Source organism: Stylophora pistillata, chromosome 3, assembly GCF_964205215.1.
Source record: "Stylophora pistillata chromosome 3, jaStyPist1.2, whole genome shotgun sequence".
Lineage (NCBI taxonomy): Eukaryota > Metazoa > Cnidaria > Anthozoa > Scleractinia > Pocilloporidae > Stylophora > Stylophora pistillata.
This window is the reverse complement of record NC_142521.1, coordinates 39,679,042-39,700,147: the sequence shown is the minus strand read 5'-3', so window position 1 is coordinate 39,700,147 and position 21,106 is coordinate 39,679,042. Positions and strand designations below refer to the sequence as shown.

Here is a 21,106-nt window from a genome sequence, read left to right as displayed (position 1 = left end):
CATTATACTTCATAATTTACGAATGCAGTTATAACTGCTGGATTAATGATGTTAATGGACAAGTGTAAAATAATTTAGGGAGTAATGTGGTGTGTAACTTCAAATTACTAGAAATTTTCCCTTAAGTAGTTCTGTCCTCTTGATGTGTGGATGTTAAAATCATAAAAGTAAGGGAAATCTTTCCACTGCACGATTTGGGCCCTCACTAAACCTTGAAATAAAAGAGAATAAAATTGAATTCCGTGCTCTTTTTTTTTTTTGTGCTTGTCCAGGATCTGGCGAGGTGGTTTACTCAAGAGCAAGGACGCTGTAAGGTAAAGTTGATAGTAGCAACTATATGCGAAGACCGCTTTCATATTCATGCAGGTGTCATTTAGTTACATAGCTATCTATGCGTTATGATTATTACAAATAAAGTGTAAAATGCTTACTCGAGGACAATGTAAGTGAAAATTCTGCTCGTTGATATTTCGGTAGTAATAGTAGTACACGTATGGACAGAGATTTTTCCAGGTCACAACAAGGACCCAAGTGGCCTCAAAGTCGCCAAATCTTTCGGTGTAGCTCTGTACATGCTTTGAAGCCATATTCAGCATTTCAATTGTTGTTTCCTTGGTTTTCCTGTACACTTGATAATAAACTTTTGAATGACCGTATCTAAAAGCAAAATAAGTATCGGTTGTGGCCCAGAAGGGTGCTATAATGCCCATGTTTCTCAACCACCAGTAGATACCAAATTTCCGAGGCCACCACCAGCTCCACTCATAATTTAACTGGATTATACCATTTCGACAAATCTAAAAAAAGCAGAAAAAATAATCCCAGTACTCGTCATTAAAAAAATAAAAAAAAAACTAAAAAGGTTGAAAAAAAAAAAAAAAACGGCTGTTCTCCAACTGAGGTGGATACATTTGCATTTGTGGCGCAATGCAGCTATTTTGTGATGATGTACGAGAAATATGCGTATGTTGTGGAAACTTTGCTTCCTGTTCGATGAGCTTCGTATGTTCTATGGAGGAAATTTTTGAAGGCTGAGAAAACAACATATCTTTTAAAAAACTTTTTATAACAACGAATTGCCCTAGTGACTTTGCACAGGCAGCCCAAGGGTGTTCTTTGGAGCAATGTTACTCTCACCTTCTCAATTCCTTTCACACACCTAAAGCGCAAAGATTTTCTATAAGTTAAAAAAAAGTTCTGTAATGTATCCAATAGGAACATTTTACTCACGTATAACTTGTAATGCCTTTCAGTGAAAAACGGAAATCCAGTCCAGTCTGTGTTGATCCTCAAACATCGTTCGGAGTAGAAAGAAGTATCGTCAAGACGAAGTTCATTATCCTTCTGATCTGGACCATAAGGATACAAGTTGCTTTGGATTGGGATTGCTTTGAATAAAGATATAAGTAACATAAGACGTACATCAGTTACTTGTTCAATGCCTTTCCTGTACCACATGTATAGAGCATGCTTCACAACGGAGAATGAAGTTAATTATAGTTTCATGTCTAACTCCTTTGTGGTAACTAGTTTAAACCAAAATCATCTTTCCCTTCTTTTATAATGCAAACACAATGACCTCAATTTTGACTAGGGAGACCTCTTTCGTTATTGGAGGTATCATGCAAAATCAGAAAGTACATATTTTAAAAGCCAAAGTAGTGAACTCTGTGTAACAAAATATTCACTGGTAGCTCTTTACAAATAAAAATATCGGAGACAGTGAAGAATTACAAATCGATGCGTACATCCCCTCCTTTGTAATTAGTTTCAAGAGAAGGAATAAATTCTAATGAGACCTTAAAGCCATTATTAGTATGGCTGTTGGTAAGGTATTGTGTTTGTTCTAATTTATTTTAGTGTAGACCACATAAGTGAATAATACTTTTCGCGCACGCTGGTAGTGAATTGCAAATACTATTCACCTTTAAGCAGCCAATGAGACAAAATCGTTCGTCAAAAGTTTAATTTCCGACCGTTATTCGGTACATTGACAGAAAAATGAATACTTTCGTATCGGTGTGGTATTCACATTGTGTCTTTAAGTGGAAAATTTGACGTTTCCCCTTCGCGACTCAGCATATATTCATACTATTCACTTTCAATTTGGCGAATAATGTTAACTATCAGATATTATTGTTGTATTCATACTGCCATACTACATAATCTGACGACAGACACTAGATTTGGATTCGATTAACTCACTTAAAAATGCACAGGACTGAAAGCTTTCTTACCTGTTGTAGCTGGAGTTGTGGTAGCTGAGACAAAAAAGAAAAGTAATAATCAGACACAAAGTATTTTATTTCCAATGTAAAAGTCAAGGGGCTTCGCATCATGTAGTTTGATGAAAATGAGTTTTGTGAATACATACAAGGTTATGTAGTGTATGACGTCATAAGTGTAAGAAAGTAACGTAAAGCATCCTAAGTAGGTTATGTAATAAAATGTACTCATTGCGGTATGTTATGCTTTGTGTTCTAAAAGGTAACAACATGAAAAGCATTGCAACAATTTATGGAACACAATGTTGGTAGTAGGTAGTGACAATAGTAAGTCATGTAATAACCCTTTTCTCAAAATCATAATGCATGGAAAAAAGTAAAGGAGGATTAGCAGCGTGTATTTTGTCATAACTGTTAGAAATTATCACTCTAAGTTAGGAAGGAAACAGAATTACAAACATGTTTAATTTCAATTGTTGTTAAAGGAAGTAAAGTAAACAAAATGAACGCTTTCTCAGCGTTCATTTTCTAAGTGTTCATTTTCTAAAGAAATGACTTTTTTGTTACCTGAAACATATATGCAACAAATAGCACTGTGAGATAGCAATATACTGACGACTTTAAGAAGTGCAGGTAACGCTGTTCAAGGAAAAAATTACGTATGGCATAGCACTTACAGACAATTGGGCTAATGGAAGTTGGTGAGACACTGTAAACTGAACTTGATATGATACTGCTACTTGAACTCGGCCAAACACTGGAGCTGCTGCCACTTGACCTCTGTGAGACAGTGAAGCTGCTGCTACCTGAACTCAATGAGACACTGGAGCTGCTGCTACTTGAAATAAGTGTGACACTGGAGCTGCTGCTACTTGAACTCAATGAAACACTCGAGCTGCTGCTACTTGAACTCAGTACAACACTAGAGCTGCTGCTACTTGAAATCGATGGGACACTGGAGCGACTGCCACTTGAACTCGTTGAAACAATGGAGCTGCTGCTGCTAGAACTATGTGAGACAATGGAGCTGCTGCTATTTGAAATCAGTGCGACACTAGAACCACTGCTACTCTCACTCAGTAGGACAATGAAGCTGCCACTACTTGGCCTCAGTACACCGATAGAATTGCTACTACTCAAACTTTGAGAGATAGTGAAGCTACTGCTACTTGAACTTCGGGTGACAACAGGGCTGCTGCTACTTTGACTTGGGGGAATAGAAGAGCTGCTGCTGCTTGAATTTAGTGTAAAAATGGAGCTACTGCTTACTGAAGTTAATGAGATGGTGTAGCTGCTGCTACTTGAACTCAGTGCAGCACTAGAGCTACTGGTGATTGATGTTAGTGAGACACTGGAAATGCCGTTACTTGAACTCAGTACAACACTAAAGCTGCTGGTAATTAAACTTGGTGAGACACTAGAGCTCCTGGTACTTGAACCGAGTGCCACAACAGAGCTGCTGCTACTTGAACTTAGGGAGAGGGTGTATCTGCTACCACTTGAAGTTAGTGAGATAGTGGAGCCGCTATAACTTGAACTTAGTGTGAGACTAGAGCTGCTGTTAATTGAATTGGGTGAGACACTGGAGCTGCTGCTACTTGAACCTTGGGCGAAAATAGTATATTAGCACATACTATTACCAAAGGTTGATCAAAACGTAATCAAACAATCACTGCCAATAGTAACGGTAAAAATTGCTTTAAGAACTACTCAACTCTGCTTAATAACAGTAGTACTCACCCCTCTGATAAAACGTCGATGCTATTGTGATGCAGGGACAGTAGCATAACGAAGAGCTAGAAACTCTGGAACTGACTGTGGTCGAGGATAAGAAATTTAAGTGCGAATTGCTTCCATCCCTCCGCGAATCGTAAACAAATAACGAAGAATTATCAGACTTGAGATGAGACGAGGACGAGAAGATCTGGGAAACACTCCTTCCATCAGTTGATGGACCATGTAGCCATGAAGAACTTTCCAATCTCTTGGATTCACGTCCACAAGGGCAAGTACACAAGGATTCTGAACTATAAAATGCTGTCAAATGGATGACAATACGAAACAGTTAATAACGCAAATATTGATGGCATTGGGAGGTCAGGTTTTGAGTATCTTTAATTTTGGGCATAGAAATTTTTGTCTTTATTAATGAATATCTTGCGTATTAATATTTTCCAAAGTTTACCATTTCTCAGGTTTGGGAGAGTGTTCATGTATGATGTTGGCTCACACATATTACTAGGAGCTCATCACTAATAACAAGTTTTCTTACTTATAACAATCGTCCCAAGTTTGAAATTCTAGCAGTATGTAAGGATCTAGTAGATGACCCTTGCACTTTATCTGGCTCTCTTAAAAGTCCTTCAAAATCTAACGTTAGAACCTGCATGCTCTTCACCCGGCTAATTTCCAAGATTTTACCAGCACTTTCCTCCTTAAAGCAAGAATTCCCAAACTCAAGAAGTAAGCGAAATCATGCTTTTAGGGCGAGTTTTAGGATGGGGTACATTTCTAAAGTTAGAGTGTTTAGAATTCTAGGAAGATTAGAAGATATGATATGAAAAATAAATACACGAATAAATAGAAAAGAAAAGTAAAATTAACCTCTTTCTTTTCCTTATCTTTCGCCATTATTACTATCGAAATCTCTATCATCATCGTTCTTATAATTTTTAAAATCCTTAAATATTTTTTTATCATCATTATTATTACTAATATTATTATTATTATTATTATTATTATTATTAACAGCTATTATCATCGGTACTCCATCATACTCACGTATTTCGCGAACACTTGAAGCTATTGAACTGCAGGGGCAGTAGCACAAAGAGGGGCTAAAAATGCGTGGGGCAGAAGTGGAGATTTCAGAATACTCGGAGGAACTGCTTCTATCGCGAGATAAAGCGTTTGTAAATGACGAAAGATTATCCACGGAGAAAGGGGTCAAGGATGAGAAGTCTTTGGATGAAGTGCTTCCATCAAACCCAACAGCGCTTGAAGTAGGATATGGAGGCAAGGAACTTTGCCATTCCTTTAAAACAGTGTTGCAAGGACAAGTGCACAAGGATACGTCTGCTGAAGATGTGGAGGACGCTGTATGAGCTGTGAAACGGTAAATAGCATATACTGCATCAGTGACATGAGATAAGATATTATAATTACTTAAGATGTATTGAATAAATCTAGGTTGGAACTCCAAAGAGGAGCCAAAGAGGGTCTACTACTATGTATTGCAGCCAATATTGCCAATTGTTTCAACGCCCCTTAAAAGGCCAAGTCCTATAAAAAACGTTGTGGGAGTTAACGGAGAAATATCGGCAGATATTTAATCGTAGTCAATTAAACTCGAACTTATACAAATTATTCGAAAAATTCGAAATTTTGAGGAATCTCTTACAATTTTAGTTTAACTCGCAAAATTTCATAATTTGTGCGGAAAATATATTTTCTTAGCGATAAAACTTGCGACAAAACGTTGCTTGATAACATTGTAAAATTTAAAAACGATGAAAAGCTATTAAAATTGACGACGTTTCGACGTTAACATAACGTCATTATCAAGTCAAGAATGCATAAAAATAAGTTCTATAAATATTAAAAACGAACAATAAGAGAAATAATTTGCGGGTTAAACAAAAAGTTTAGCACGTACTTTCTCTTGTTGTTCGTTTTTAGTATTCATAGAACTTATTTTTATACATTCTTGACTTGATAATGACGTTATGTTAACGTCGAAACGTCGTCGATCTTAGCTTTCTATAGCTTTTTATCGTTTTTAAATGTTACAATGTTATCAAGCAACGTTTTGTCGCAAGTTTTTATCGTCAAATGTTATTCCAAGTCACTTCTTCTAAATATATTCTCTGGAGCGTTTAAATTGCATGCAAGTGCCTATTTGCCCGTGGGTCTGAGCTCTTTTCTCAGTGAAGTGTGTGAACAAGATATGAAAATTATTAAAGATTAAAATATGAAGTTTTTTATCGCTAACCACTGAGGAATAGATTTAAATTGCGAGCCTTTCTCTTTGCTATGTTCCCACCAATCACGTAGCTCCATTTTCTGTCTTTAAAAGCACACACAACCCACAATTCCTCTATTCGCTCCAACGAAGGGCTAACGCTCGAAACGTCAGCTTTTATAATCGTAACGGTGGCCAATTTATTATTTACTCGAGCCCGCAGAATACAACGACCTTCTAGAAAAAAACGTAACAAAATTCTACTAGAAAGCCCTCCCCACAAAAACGCAGGCAATCCAGAAAACAAAGAAAGACATCGCGACAAAACTTCAAATCGATGACAGGGTAGACACTACAGCCAACAAAGACGCATTCATAACACTTAAAGACAACAAACCGAACTTCTCAAACAAACCGACATGCCGCCTGATCAACCCGACGAAACCCGAACTAAGCAAAGTGAACAAACAGATCCTCGACCGCATCAACACCAACATCGCGAGAAAAAGCAACTTCAACCTATGGAAAAACACCTCAGCCGTTATCAACTGGTTTCGATCTATAGACAACAAATTAAATAGAACTCCAACTTCATCTGCTTCGAAAAAGAAGAATTCTACCCATCCATCAGCCTAGACCTCCTAAACAAAGCACTGAACTTCGCATCTGATTTTGACAACATTACCGCTGACGAAAGGAACATTATCGTTCATGCCAAAGCTCGATTTTAATCCACAAACAGCAACCCTGGCAAAAAAAGGCAACACTACATTTGACGTAATCATGGGAAGCTTTGACGGCGCCGAAACCTGTGAACTTGTCGGAAACTTTCTCCTGTCCAGCTGCAGAATCTCAACATAAACATTGGTCTATACCAAGACGAAGGACTTGCCACCACCGTCGCCACACCCAGGGACACTGAAAACATCAAGAAAGAGATATGCCTCATTTTTAACGCTAACGGACTCCGCATCACCATAGAAGCTAACAAACTTCTTAGACGTCACATTTAACCTCAGCCAAAACACCTACCAGCCATATACTAAACCTAATACCACATTAAAATACGTTCACCGCGAAAGCAACCATCCACCATCCACCACGAAAAACATCCCCGCCGGCATCAACAGACGCTTATCATCCCTCTTATCCGACAAACTCTCCTTCGACCAAGCCGCTCCCGCCTACCAGAAGGCACTAGACGCCAGTGGTTACAACTACACACTCCATTACGAACCAACGTACACACAAAGACGCAAGAGCCGACAACGCAACAACATCCTCTGGTACAACCCGCCTTTCACCAAGAATACCAGCACTGACATCGGACATAAATTCCTCGCGCTGATTGACAAACACTTCCCCAAAGACCATAAGCTCCGCAGAATTTTCAACAGAAACACAATCAAGATTAGTTACAGCTGCATGGACAATACAAAACAAATCATCGACAACCACAACAAAAGGATCCTCACCTCCCACGTACTGAAAGACTAACGCCACCGCCACAACCGACACCTCTACAGCAAACAACGACAAGAAATGTAACTGCCGACAGAAAACATCATGCCCTCTAGACGGAAACTGCCTCCAAAAATCTGCCATATACCAAGCTACTATTACGCCTAAAGGCAACAGCACGACAGACTCATACATCGGATTCACTGCAAACGACTTTAAGTCCCGCCACAACAACCACACCTCATCATTCCGACACGCTAAACACCGCAACTCCACCGAACTCATTAAACTCATCTGGACACTTAAAGACAACAACATCGATTATTCCATCACCTGGCGCATTCTATCTTCCCACCTTCCCTACAACAGCTCAAGCAAACGATGCAAGCTATGCTTTAAAGAGAAATTCCTGATCATCTGCCACCCAGACCTATCAACACTCAACAAGCGTAACGAACTCGTCTCTTCCTGCCAATACAAAAACAAAGCCCTCCTGCGCAACAGCTGACTTGACACTTTTTGCACTGCATAAACCATGTTAATTAGCAATTAGTATAGTATATAAGCGGTGGTATTGCATTATTCTTCCATTAAAATCCCTTGATGAGTGGGCAACCACGAAACAGGTCTGTAGGGATGTATATTTAGTTGTTTTTTTTTTCTACCTACCACACATTATGCCCTCTCTACTATTTGTATCGAGCACTGTTTCATGGACACCAAGTTTAATTTTTTTTCTCCAAGGCTGCGCCTTGTCCGTAATGTCGTAGGCCTTCCCATGATAGATCTTGTACCTTTCGGCGTACTTAACGAAGCAGGCGCACACAGTTTCGGGGTCCTTATTCATGGCAAACTATAGGAACTGTTTGAAGGCAATGTTCGCCGGCATTTCTTTTCTTTTTTGTCCTTGTCGCCAATTTTCGTGTTGAGCTTCATTTATTTGTGTCAATCATTCTGTCGTACGGTTCCGCACGGTTACACTCAGGCATATATGTGTATTTATTAAAAACTGGATCATTGGATAATGCAATTCAAGACTTTTTATTGGCGTAGCCATTATGGTATATGAGCCAATATATCATAATCTAGTATCTGTACATTGTAAAATCCGGTTTCTTCTTACAAAATAAAGTCGAGAAGATTTGTCTAATATCTTGGAGGCGTTTTTTTTTTTTTAGTAAAACAATTATTCCTCTCGCTCTTGTTGGATATGAGATGATTATAGCCACCTCAGCGCTACCCGCCTCGTTGGCTATCTATCATCTCATATTCAAAGGTCTATGAAAAACTTTGCCTTCTTTTATAATGCAAACACAATGACTTCAATTTTGACTGGGGAGACTTCTTTCGTTATTGGAGGTGTCATGCAAAATCAGAAAGTATATATTTTAAAAGCCAAAGTAGTGAACTCTGTGTAACAAAATATTCACTGGTAGCTCTTTACAAATAAAAATATCGGAGACAGTGAAGAATTACAAATCGATGCGTACATCCCCTCCTTTGTAATTAGTTTCAAGAGAAGGAATAAATTCTAATGAGACCTTAAAGCCATTATTAGTATGGCTGTTGGTAAGGTATTGTGTTTGTTCTAATTTATTTTAGTGTAGACCACATAAGTGAATAATGCTTTTCGCGCACGTTGGTAGTGGATTGCAAATACTATTCACCTTTAAGCAACCAATGAGACAAAATCGTGCGTCAAAAGTTTAATTTCCGACCGTTATTCGGTACATTGACAGAAAAATGAATACTTTCGTATCGGTGTGGTATTCACATTGTGTCTTTAAGTGGAAAATTTGACGTTTCCCCTTCGCGACTCAGCAAATATTCATACTATTCACTTTCAATTTGGCGAATAATGTTAACTATCAGATATTATTGTTGTATTCATGCTGCCATACTACATAATCTGACGACAGACACTAGATTTGGATTCGATTAATTCACTTAAAAATACACAGGACTGAAAGCTTTCTTACCTGTTGTAGCTGGAGTTGTGGTAGCTGAGACAAAAAAGAAAAGTAATAATCAGACACAAAGTATTTTATATCCAATGTAAAAGTCAAGGGGCTTCGCATCATGTAGTTTGATGAAAATGAGTTTTGTGAATACATACAAGGTTATGTAGTGTATGACGTCATAAGTGTAAGAAAGTAACGTAACGCATCCTAAGTAGGTTATGTAATAAAATGTACTCATTGCGGTATGTTACGCTTTGTGTTCTAAAAGGTAACAACATGAAAAGCATTGCAACAATTTATGGAACATAATGTTGGTAGTAGGTAGTGACAATAGTAAGTCAAGTAATAACCCTTTTCTCAAAATCATAATGCATGGAAAAAAGGAAAGGAGGATTAGCGGCGTGTATTTTGTCTTAACTGTTAGAAATTATCACTCTAAGTTAGGAAGGAAACAGAATTACAAACATGTTTAATTTCAATTGTTGTTAAAGGAAGTAAAGTAAAAAAAAATAATGAATAAAGGCTGATAGTTTCGAAAGCAACTGCTTGTGGCTGCGTCGGTGGGGGTAACGAACAAAGTTGAAATGGTAAATTGGCCACCGTAACGATTACAAAAGCTGACGTTTCGAGCGTTAGCCCTTTGTCGGAGCAAATAGAGGAATTGTGGGTTATGCGTGCTTTTAAAGGTGGAAAATGGAGCTACGTTATTGGTGGGAACATGGCAACGAGAAAAACGAGAATAAATTAGTGGAATGAAAAGCGTTCGTTGATCTCTGCGAGATTCAGACTGCCGGTTTGAAAGATGAGCTTTTTTTTCAAGATTTTTAGGGCTTTCCATGCTACCTAAGTGCAAGGAAAGACCGCAGATTGCCATATGTTTCTTGGAATGATTAGGTAAATTAGAAATTTCATCAATTTTTTGGCCAATACAACGGGTCCAAACCTGAACTCTAGGGCCACAGCAAAAAATCTCATCATAACCACTCCTAGAACTTCTCGTATTTGCTTTTTACCTAAAATTCACAAACCTAACAACCCGGGTCGGCCCATTTTCTCGGCTTGCAGTTGCCCTACCGAACTTATCTCCAGCTACCTAGACAAAATTATGGCTCCCATCGTCAAAACTTTACCATCATATATTAAAGACAGCCAACACGCTCTTCAAATTTTTCGAGACTTTAATTTCCCTGGCCAAAACAAACTTCTTTTCACCATGGATATTACGTCTCTTTACACTGTCGTTCCTAATGGCGAAGGCCTTTTGGCCCTTAAACATTTTATTGATCAACGTACTGATAAGGAACCTAAATCTGAACGACTACTACGCTTAGCCGAACTAGTGCTCACACTTAATTGTTTTTCATTCGGAAACAACTTCTTCAAACAAACCAATGGTGTAGCCATGGGCACCAAAATGGGACCTAGCTATGCCAATCTTTTTGTAGGTTTTGTGGAACATCAATTTTTCAGCCAATACAACGGGTCCAAACCTGAACTCTACGGTCGCTACATCGACGACTGTATCGGCGCTACCTCCTCTACCAGAGAGGAGCTCACTCAATTCATAATCGCAGTCAATTCTTTTCACTCGGCTCTGAAATATACCTGGGAAATTTCTGACAATTCTTTATCCTTTTTAGACATCAAAGTTTCAATTGAAGGTAACGGTTTATGCACTAGTGTGTATTACAAACCTACAGACTCGCATAATTACTTGTTATATTTATCTTCGCATCTATCTCACTTTAAGAATTCCATTCCTTTTTCTCAGTTTCTAAGACTTCGTCGTTTATGTAGTGATGACTCTGATTTCCACCACAAATAAGAGTCAATGTGCCAGTTTTTCGATAAACGTGGTTACCCTGTTTCTGTCGTTCAAGCTGGTACTACCACGCCCAACTTATTGATCGACATTCAGCACTACAAACGTCGCATAAAGAAGATTACGGCCGCATTCCATTCACTCTCACGTTTCACCCTCTCAACCACTCAGTTAAATCTATCATTCTTAAAAACTTTAAATTACTTCAAAACGATCCAGAGACAAGCACTATCTTTTCGCAGCCTCCGCTCATTTCATTCAAACGCGACAAAAACATAGGCAATTTTTTGGTCAGAAGTTCTTTTCAGATTAATGACCAACCAGGCACTTTTAAATGCGCTCGTGCACGATGCAAAACGTGTCCTTTCATTCACAGCACTGATAAAATATCGGGACCTAAACGATCCATTAAGATCAACGATCACTTCACGTGCACCTCCGCCAATGTAATCTATTGCATAACTGGCACTTATTGCAAAAAGATATACATCGGCGAAAAAGGCAGAAGACTAGGTGACCGATTCCGAGAACACCTTCGAGACGTGGAAAGGAATGACAAGGACACATCAAAACCAGTTGCTAGGCATTTTAATTTACCTAATCATTCTAAGCAACATATGGCAATCTGCGGTCTTTCCTTGCACTTAGGTAGCACAGAAAGCCCTAAAAATCTTGAGCAAAAGCTCATCTTTCAAACCGGCTGTCTAAATCCCACAGGGATCAACGAACGCTTTTGATTCCACTAATTTATTCTTGTTTTTCTCGTTGCCATGTTTCCACCGATAACGTAGCTCCATTTTCCACCTTTAAAAGCAAGCACAACCCACAATTCCTCTATTTGCTCCGACGAAGGGCTAACGCTCGAAACGTCAGCTTTTGAAATCGTTACGGTGGCCAATTTACCATTTGAACTTTGTTGATATATCTAAAAAGATGAATGCTTTCTAAGCATAACCCCCAAAAAATGACTTTTGTGTTACCTGAAACATATATGCAATAAATAGTACTGTGAGATACCAATATACTGACGACCTTAAGAAGTGCAGGTAACGCTGTTCAAGGGAAAAAATTACGTATAGCATAGCACTTACAGACAATTGGGCTAATGGAAGTTGGTGAGAAACTGTAAACTGAACTTGATATGATACTGCTACTTGAACTCGGCCAAACACTGGAGCTGCTGCCACTCGACCTCAGTGAGACAGTGGAGCTGCTGCTAATTGAAGTCGATGAGACACTGGAGCTGCTGCTACTTGAAATAAGTGTGACAATGGAGCTGCTGCTACTTGAACTCAATGAAATACTGGAGCTGCTTCTACTTGAACTCAGTACAACACTAGAGCTACTGCTAATTAAAGTCATTACCACACTGGAGCTGCTATTGATTGAACCCAGTGAGATAGTGGAGCTGCTGATACCTGAACTCAATGAGACACTAGAACTGCTGCTTCTTGAACTCAGTAAAACACTAAAGCTGCTGCTAATTGAAATCGCTGCAACATTGGGGCTGCTGCTATTTGAACTCAATAAGACACTAAAGCTGCTACTGATTGAACCCTGTACGACAATGGAGCTTCTGCTACTTGAACTCAATGAGACATTGAAGATGCTGCTACTTGAACTCAGTGCCACAATGGAGCTGCTGGTACTTGAACTCAGTGCGTTACTGTAACTGCTGATGTTTGACCTGAGTGAAGCACTTGAGCTGCTGCTACGCGAACTCAGTAAGACACTAGAGCTACTGCTACCTGAAAACAATGACACACTGGAGCTACTGCCACTTAAACTCAGTGCAATACTGGAGCTACTGCTACTTGAACTCAAACTGGTACTAGAACTGCTGCTTCTTGTACTCAGTGCAACACTGGAGCTGTGGCTACTTGAAATCGAGGAGACCCTGGAGCTACTGCCACTTGAACTCAGTGCAATATTGGAGGTGCTCCTATTTGAACTCAGTGCAACACTGGAAATGCTGCTACTTGAAATCGATGACATACTGGAGCTACTGCCACCTGAACTCAGTGCAACACTAGAGCTGCTGCTACTTGAAATCGATGGGACACTGGAGCTACTGCCACTTGAACTCTTTGAAACAATGGATCTGCTGCTGCTAGAACTATTTGAGACAATGGAGCTGCTGCTGCTTGAAATCAGTGCAACACTGGAGCTGCTGCTACTATAAATCGATGAGACACTGGAGCTACTGCCACTTGAACTCGGTGAAAAAATGGAACTGCTTCTGCTAGAACTGTGTGTGAGATAGGAGCTGCTGCTACTTGAACTCAGTGAGACACTAGAGCTGCTGCTACCTAAACTCAGTGAGACACTGGAGCTGCTGCTACTGGAACTCAGTGAAACACTGAAGTTACTGCTACTTGTACTCAAAGTGGTACTGGAACTGCTGCTACGTGAACTCAGTGCAACAATAGAGCTGCGGCTGCCTGAACTCAATGCATAACTGGAACTGCTTCTACTTGAACCCAGTGAAACACTGGAGCTGCTACTACTTGAAATCTTCGAGACACTGGAGCTACTGCCACTTGAACTCAGTGCAACACTGGAGGTGCTCCTACTTGAAGTCAGTGCAACACCGGAGATGCTCCTACTTGAAATCGATGACATACTGGAGCTGCTTCCACTTGAACTCAATGCAACACTAGAACTACTGCTACTTGAACTCAAAGTGGTCCTGGAAGTGCTGCTTCTTGAACGCAGTGCAACACCGGAGCTGCGGCTGCTTGAGATCGATGAGACACTGGAGCTACTGCCACTTGAACTCAGTGCAATACGGGAGGTGCTCCTACTTGAACTCAGTGCAACACTGGAGATGCTACTACTAGAGATCGATGACATACTGGAGCTACTGCCACTTGAACTTAGTGCAACACTAGAGCTGATGCTATTTGAAATCGATGGGACACTGGAGCTACTGCCACTTGAACTCGTTGAAACAATGGAGCTGCTGCTACTAGAACTATGTGAGACAATGGAGCTGCTGCTGCTGCTTGAAATCAGTGCAACACTGGAGCTGCTGCTACTCGACATCGATGGGACACTGGAGCTACTGCCACTTGAACTCGGTGAAACACTGGAGCTGCTGCTACTAGAACTCAGTGAAACACTGAAGCTACTGCTACTTGTACTCAAAGTGGTACTGGAACTGCTGCTACTTGACCTCAGTGCAACACTAGAGCTGCTGCTGCCTGAACTCAATGCATAACTGAAACTGCTTCTACTTGAACCCAATGCAACACTGGAGGTGCTCCTACTCGAACTCAGTGCAACACTGGAGATGCTACTACTAGAGATCGATGACATACTGGAGCTACTGCCACTTGAACTTAGTGCAACACTAGAGCTGATGCTATTTGAAATCGATGGGACACTGGAGCTACTGCCACTTGAACTCGTTGAAACAATGGAGCTGCTGCTACTAGAACTATGTGAGACAATGGAGCTGCTGCTGCTGCTTGAAATCAGTGCAACACTGGAGCTGCTGCTACTCGACATCGATGGGACACTGGAGCTACTGCCACTTGAACTCGGTGAAACACTGGAGCTGCTGCTACTAGAACTCAGTGAAACACTGAAGCTACTGCTACTTGTACTCAAAGTGGTACTGGAACTGCTGCTACTTGACCTCAGTGCAACACTAGAGCTGCTGCTGCCTGAACTCAATGCATAACTGGAACTGCTTCTACTTGAACCCAATGCAACACTGGAGGTGCTCCTACTCGAACTCAGTGCAACACTGGAGATGCTACTACTAGAGATCGATGACATACTGGAGCTACTGCCACTTGAACTTAGTGCAACACTAGAGCTGATGCTATTTGAAATCGATGGGACACTGGAGCTACTGCCACTCGAACTCGTTGAAACAATGGAGCTGCTGCTGCTAGAACTATGTAAGACAATGGAGCTGCTGCTGCTTGAAATCAGTGCAACACTGGAGCTGCTGCTACTCGACATCGATGAGACACTGGAGCTTGTGCCACTTGAACTCGGTGAAACACTGTAGCTGCTGCTACTAGAACTCAGTGAAACACTGAAGCTACTGGTACTTGTACTCAAAGTGGTACTGGAACTGCTGCTACTTGACCTCAGTGCAACACTAGAGCTGCTGCTGCCTGAACTCAATGCATAACTGGAACTGCTTCTACTTGAACCCAATGCAACACTGGAGGTGCTGCTACTCGAACTCAGTGCAACCATGGAGATGCTACTACTTGAAATCGATGACATACTGAAGCTACTGCCACTTGAACTCATTGCAACACCGGAGGTGCTCCTACTCGAACTCAGTACAACACTGGAGATGCTGCTACTTGAAATCGATGACATACTGGAGCTACTGCCACTTGAACCCAGTGCAACACTGGAGCTACTGCTACTTGAACTCAAAGTGGCACTGGACCTGCTGTTTCTTGATCTCAGTACAACACTGGAACTGTGGCTACTTGAAATCGATGAGACACTGGAGCTACTGCCACTTGAACTCTGTGCAATACTGGAGGTGCTCCTATTTGAACTCAGTGCAACACTGGAGATGCTACTACTTGAAATCGATGACATACTGGAGCTACTGCCACTTGAACTCGGTGAAACACTGGAGCTGCTGCTACTAGAACTCAGTGAAACACTGAAGCTTCTGCTAGTTGTACTCAAAGTGGTACTGGAACTGCTGCTACTTGACCTCCGTGCAACACTAGAGCTGCTGCTGTCTGAACTCAATGCATAACTGGAACTGCTTCTACTTGAACCCAATGCAACACTGGAGGTGCTCCTAATCGAACTCAGTGCAACCCTGGAGATGCTACTACTTGAAATCGATGACATACTGAAGCTACTGCCACTTGAACTCATTGCAACAGCGGAGGTGCTCCTACTCGAACTCAGTACAACACTGGAGATGCTACTACTTGAAATCGATGACATACTGGAGCTACTGCTACTTGAACCCAGTGCAACACTGGAGCTACTGCTACTTGAACTCAAAGTGGCACTGGACCTGCTGCTTCTTGATCTCAGTGCAACACTGGAACTGTGGCTACTTGAAATCGATGAGACACTGGAGCTACTGCCACTTGAACTCTGTGCAATACTGGAGGTGCTCCTATTTGAACTCAGTGCAACACTGGATATGTTACTACTTGAAATCGATGACATACTGGAGCTACTGCCACTTGAACTCAGTGCAACACTAGAGCTGCTGCTACTTGAAATCGATAGGACAGTGGAGCTACTGCCACTTGAACTCGTTGAAACAATGGAGCTGCTGCTGCTAGAGCTATGTGAGACAATGGAGCTGCTGCTGCTGCTTGAAGTTAGTGCAACGCTAGAGCTGCCGCTACTTGAAATCGTTGAGACACTGGAGCTACTGCCACTTGAACTCGGTGACACAATGGAGCTGCTTCTGCTAGAACTGTGTGAGACACTGGAGCTGCTGCTACTTGAACTCAGTGAGACACTAGAGCTGCTGCTACCTAAACTCAATAAGACACGGGAGCTGCTGCTAATGGAACTCAGTGAAACACTGAAGTTACTGCTACTTGTACTTAAAGTGGTACTGGGACTGCTGCTACTTGAACTTAGTGCAACACTAGAGCTGCGGCTGCCTGAACGCAATGCATAACTTGAACTGCTTCTACTTGAATCCAGTGCAACACTGGAGCTACTGCCACTTGAACTCAGTGCAACACTGGAGGTGCTCCTACTTGAAGTCAGTGCAACACTGGAGATACCACTATTTGAAATCGATGACATACTGGAGCTACTGCCACTTGAACTCAGTGCAACACTGGAGCTACTGCTACTTGAAACCGATGGTACACTGGAGCCACTGCCACTTGAACTCGTTGAAACAATGGAGCTGCTGCTGCTAGAACTATGTGAGACAATGGAGCTGCTGCTACTTGAAATCAGTGTGACACTAGAACCACTGCTACTTTCACTCAGTAGGACAATGAAGCTGCTACTACTTGGCCTCAGTACACCGATAGAACTGCTACTACTCAAACTTTGAGAGATAGTGAAGCTACTGCTACTTGAACTTCGGGTGACAACAGGGCTGCTGCTACTTGGACATGGGGGAGTAGAAGAGCTGCTGCTGCTTGAATTTAGTGGAAAAATGGAGCTACTGCTTACTGAAGTTAATGAGATGGTGTAGCTACTGCTACTTGAACTCAGTGCAACAATAGAGCTACTGGTGATTGATGTTAGTGAGACACTGGAAATGCTGTTACTTGAACTCAGTACAACACTAAAGCTGCTGGTAATTGAACTTGGTGAGACACTAGAGCTCCTGCTACTTGAACCGAGTGCCACAACAGAGCTGCTGCTACTTGAACTTAGGGAGAGGGTGTATCTGCTACTACTTGAGGTTAGTGAGAAAGTGGAGCCAGTATAACTTGAACGTAGTGTGAGACTAGAGCTGCTGGTAATTGAATTTGGAGAGACACTGGAGCTGCTGCTACTTGAACCTTGGGCGAAAATAGTATATTAGCACATACTATTACCAAAGGTTGATCAAAACGTAATCAAACAATCTCCGCCAATAGTAAGGGCAAAAATTGCTTTAAGAACTACTCAACTCTGCTTAATAACAGTAGTACTTACCCGTCTGATAAAACGTCGATGCTATTGTGATGCAAGGACAGTAGCATAACGAAGAGCTAGAAACTCTGGAACTGACTGCGGTCGAGGATAAGAAATATAGGTGCGAATTACTTCCATCCCTCCGCGAATCGTAAACAAATAACGAAGAAATATCAGACCTGAGATGAGACGAGGACGAGAAGATCTGGGAAACACTCCTTCCATCAGTTGATGGACCATGTAGCCATGAAGAACTTTCTAATCTCTTGGATTCACGTCCACAAGGGCAAGTACACAAGGATTCTGAACTATAAAATGCTGTCAAATGGATGACAATACGAAACAGTTAATAACGCAAATATTGATGGCATTGGGAGGTCAGGTTTTGAGTATCTTTAATTTTGGGCATAGAAATTTTTGTCTTTATTAATGAATATCTTGCGTATTAATATTTTCCAAAGTTTACCATTGGAGAGTGTTCATGCATGATGTTGGCTCACACATATTACTAGGAGCTCATCACTAATAACACGTTTTCTTATTTATCACAATCGGCCCAAGTTTGACATTCTTGCAGTATGTAAGGATCTAGTAAATGACCCTTGCACTTTATCTGGCTCTCTTAAAAGTCCTTCAAAATCTAACGCTAGAACCTGCATGCTCTTCACCCAGCTACTTTCCAAGATTTTACCAGCCCTTTCCTCCATAAAGGAAGAATTCCCAAACTCAGGAAGTAAACGAAATCACGCTTTTTGGGCGAGTTTTAGGATGGGGTACATTTCTAAAGTTAGAGTGTTTAGAATTCTAGGAAGATTAGCAGATATGATATGAAGAATGGATACACGAATAAATAGAAAAGAAAAGTAAAATTAACCTCTTTCTTTTCCTTATCTTTCGCCATTATTACTATCGTAATCTCTATCATCATCCTTCTTATAATTTTTAAAATCCTTAAATCATTTTTTATCATCATTATTATTATTACTAATATTATTATTATTATTATTAACAGCTATTATCATCGGTACTCCATCATACTCACGTATTTCGTGAACACTTGAAGCTATTGAACTGCAGGGGCAGTAGCACAAAGAGGGGCTAAAAATGCGTGGGGCAGAAGTGGAGATTTCAGAATACTCGGAGGAACTGCTTCTACCGCGAGATAAAGCGTTTGTAAATGACGAAAGATTATCCACGGAGAAAGGGGTCAAGGATGAGAAGTCTTTGGATGAAGTGCTTCCATCAAACCCAACAGTGCTTGAAGTAGGATATGGAGGCAAGGAACTTTGCCATTCCTTTAAAACAGTGTTGCAAGGACAAGTGCACAAGGATACGTCTGCTGAAGATGTGGAGGACGCTGTATGAGCTGTGAAATGGTAAATAGCATATACTACATAAGTGACATGAGATAAGATATTATCATTACTTAAGATGTATTGAATAAATCTAAGTTGGAACTCCAAAGAGGAGCCAAAGAGGGTCTACTACTATGTATTGGAGCCAATATTGCCAATTTTCTCAACGCCCCTTTAAAGGCCAAGACCTATAAAAACGTTGTGGGAGTTAACGGAAAAATACCGGCAGATTTTCAATCGTAGTCAATTAAACTCGAACTTATACAAATTATTCAAAAAATTCGAAATTTTGAGGAATTTCTTATAATTTCAGTTTAACTCGCAAAGTTGGATAATTTGTGCGGAAAATATATTTTCTTGACGATAAAACTTGCGACAAAACGTTGCTTGATAACATTGTAAAATTTAAAAACGATAAAAAGCTATAGAAAGCTAAAATCGACGACGTTTCGACGTTAACATAACGTCATTATCAAGTCAAGAGTGCATAAAAATAAGTTCTATAAATATTAAAAACGAACAATAAGAGAATTAATTTGCGGGTTAAACAAAACGTTTAGCACGTACTTTCTCTTATTGTTCGTTTTTAGTATTCATAGAACTTATTCTTATACATTCTTGACTTGATAATGACGTTATGTTAACGTCGAAACGTCGTCGATTTTAGCTTTGTATGGCTTTTTATCGTTTTTAAATTGTACAATGTTATCGAGCAACGTTTTGTAGCAACTTTTTATTGTCAAATCTTATTCCAAGTCACTTCTTTTAAATATATTCTCTGGAGCGATTAAATTACATGCAAGCGTCTATTTGCCCGTCGGTCTGAGCTCTTTTCTCAGTGAAGTGTGTAAACGAGATATGAAAATTATTAAAGATTAAAATGTGAAGTTTTTTATCGCTAACCACTGAGGAATATATATAAATAGCGAGCCTTTCTCGTTGCCATGTTCCCACCAATCACGTAGCTCTATTTTCTGCCTTTAAAAGCACACACAACCCACAATTCCTCTATTCGCTCCAACGAAGGGCTAACGCTCGAAACGTCAGCTTTTATAATCGTAAAGGTGGCCAATTTACCATTTCAACTTTGTTGATACGGTGAAATTATTTCGTTACACCGACGCAGCCCCAGACAGTTTCTTTAGAAACTATCAGCCTTTATTCTTTCTTTACATGATCTACTTATGCGTATCGTAAGTCCACGAAGCCTTTGTGCTGCAACGGCAGTAGCATAATGAAGAGCCGTAACTAAAAGTTAAAAGAGTTTGAGGGTGAAAAATGCGGGGACGAAGTACTTTCTTCCTCTGAGGAAAAATATAAGGTTGCAAAACTTTGCAAATCCTTCAAAGGCGGTTCGAGCGGGCAAGAACATAATAATGCGTCTTTTACTGGACCGGAAAATGCCGCTGAAAAATATTTATATTGATAGATATTTTACTGAGCCGTTATGAGATATATCGACTGAAATTTGTAAAAAATGGCATGATATACTTTCTTTTTTAAAAGAGGAAACTTCGAGAGTCTCTCGGAGTTCTCTCACATCACTTGCCACGAGCGAACGCGAGTTAGCTAAGGTAAGCGAGAATGACTAAGAGTTACCGCGAGTGACCAAAAATGGCTACGCTTGGGCCTCGGGCTGAACTTCCTTTTCTTCGCTAAACAAGGGCAATTAACGAATGTTGCTCGTATATGTCACTCGTATGTAGCCGTAGGTACTCGTATGA

General features: G+C 40.5%; 1 protein-coding gene across 4 annotated transcripts in view; it reads right to left on the bottom strand.

The window, feature by feature from the left end:
- Positions 1 to 21,106, bottom strand: part of LOC111340599 (uncharacterized) — a 46,307-nt gene that overhangs the window by 13,323 nt on the left and 11,878 nt on the right. For all 4 annotated transcript variants that reach the window (XM_088752112.1, XM_088752113.1, XM_088752115.1 and 1 more), the window contains 10 exons: positions 19,070 to 19,393; positions 18,049 to 18,345; positions 12,522 to 17,912; positions 9,627 to 9,650; positions 5,007 to 5,330; positions 3,966 to 4,262; positions 2,903 to 3,829; positions 2,238 to 2,261; positions 1,231 to 1,388; positions 432 to 797 (listed from right to left, as the gene is read on the bottom strand). In XM_088752112.1, coding sequence (XP_088608238.1) covers positions 432 to 797; positions 1,231 to 1,388; positions 2,238 to 2,261; positions 2,903 to 3,829; positions 3,966 to 4,262; positions 5,007 to 5,330; positions 9,627 to 9,650; positions 12,522 to 17,912; positions 18,049 to 18,345; positions 19,070 to 19,393 — 8,132 coding nt within the window. The remainder of the gene's footprint in view (positions 1 to 431; positions 798 to 1,230; positions 1,389 to 2,237; positions 2,262 to 2,902; positions 3,830 to 3,965; positions 4,263 to 5,006; positions 5,331 to 9,626; positions 9,651 to 12,521; positions 17,913 to 18,048; positions 18,346 to 19,069; positions 19,394 to 21,106) is intronic.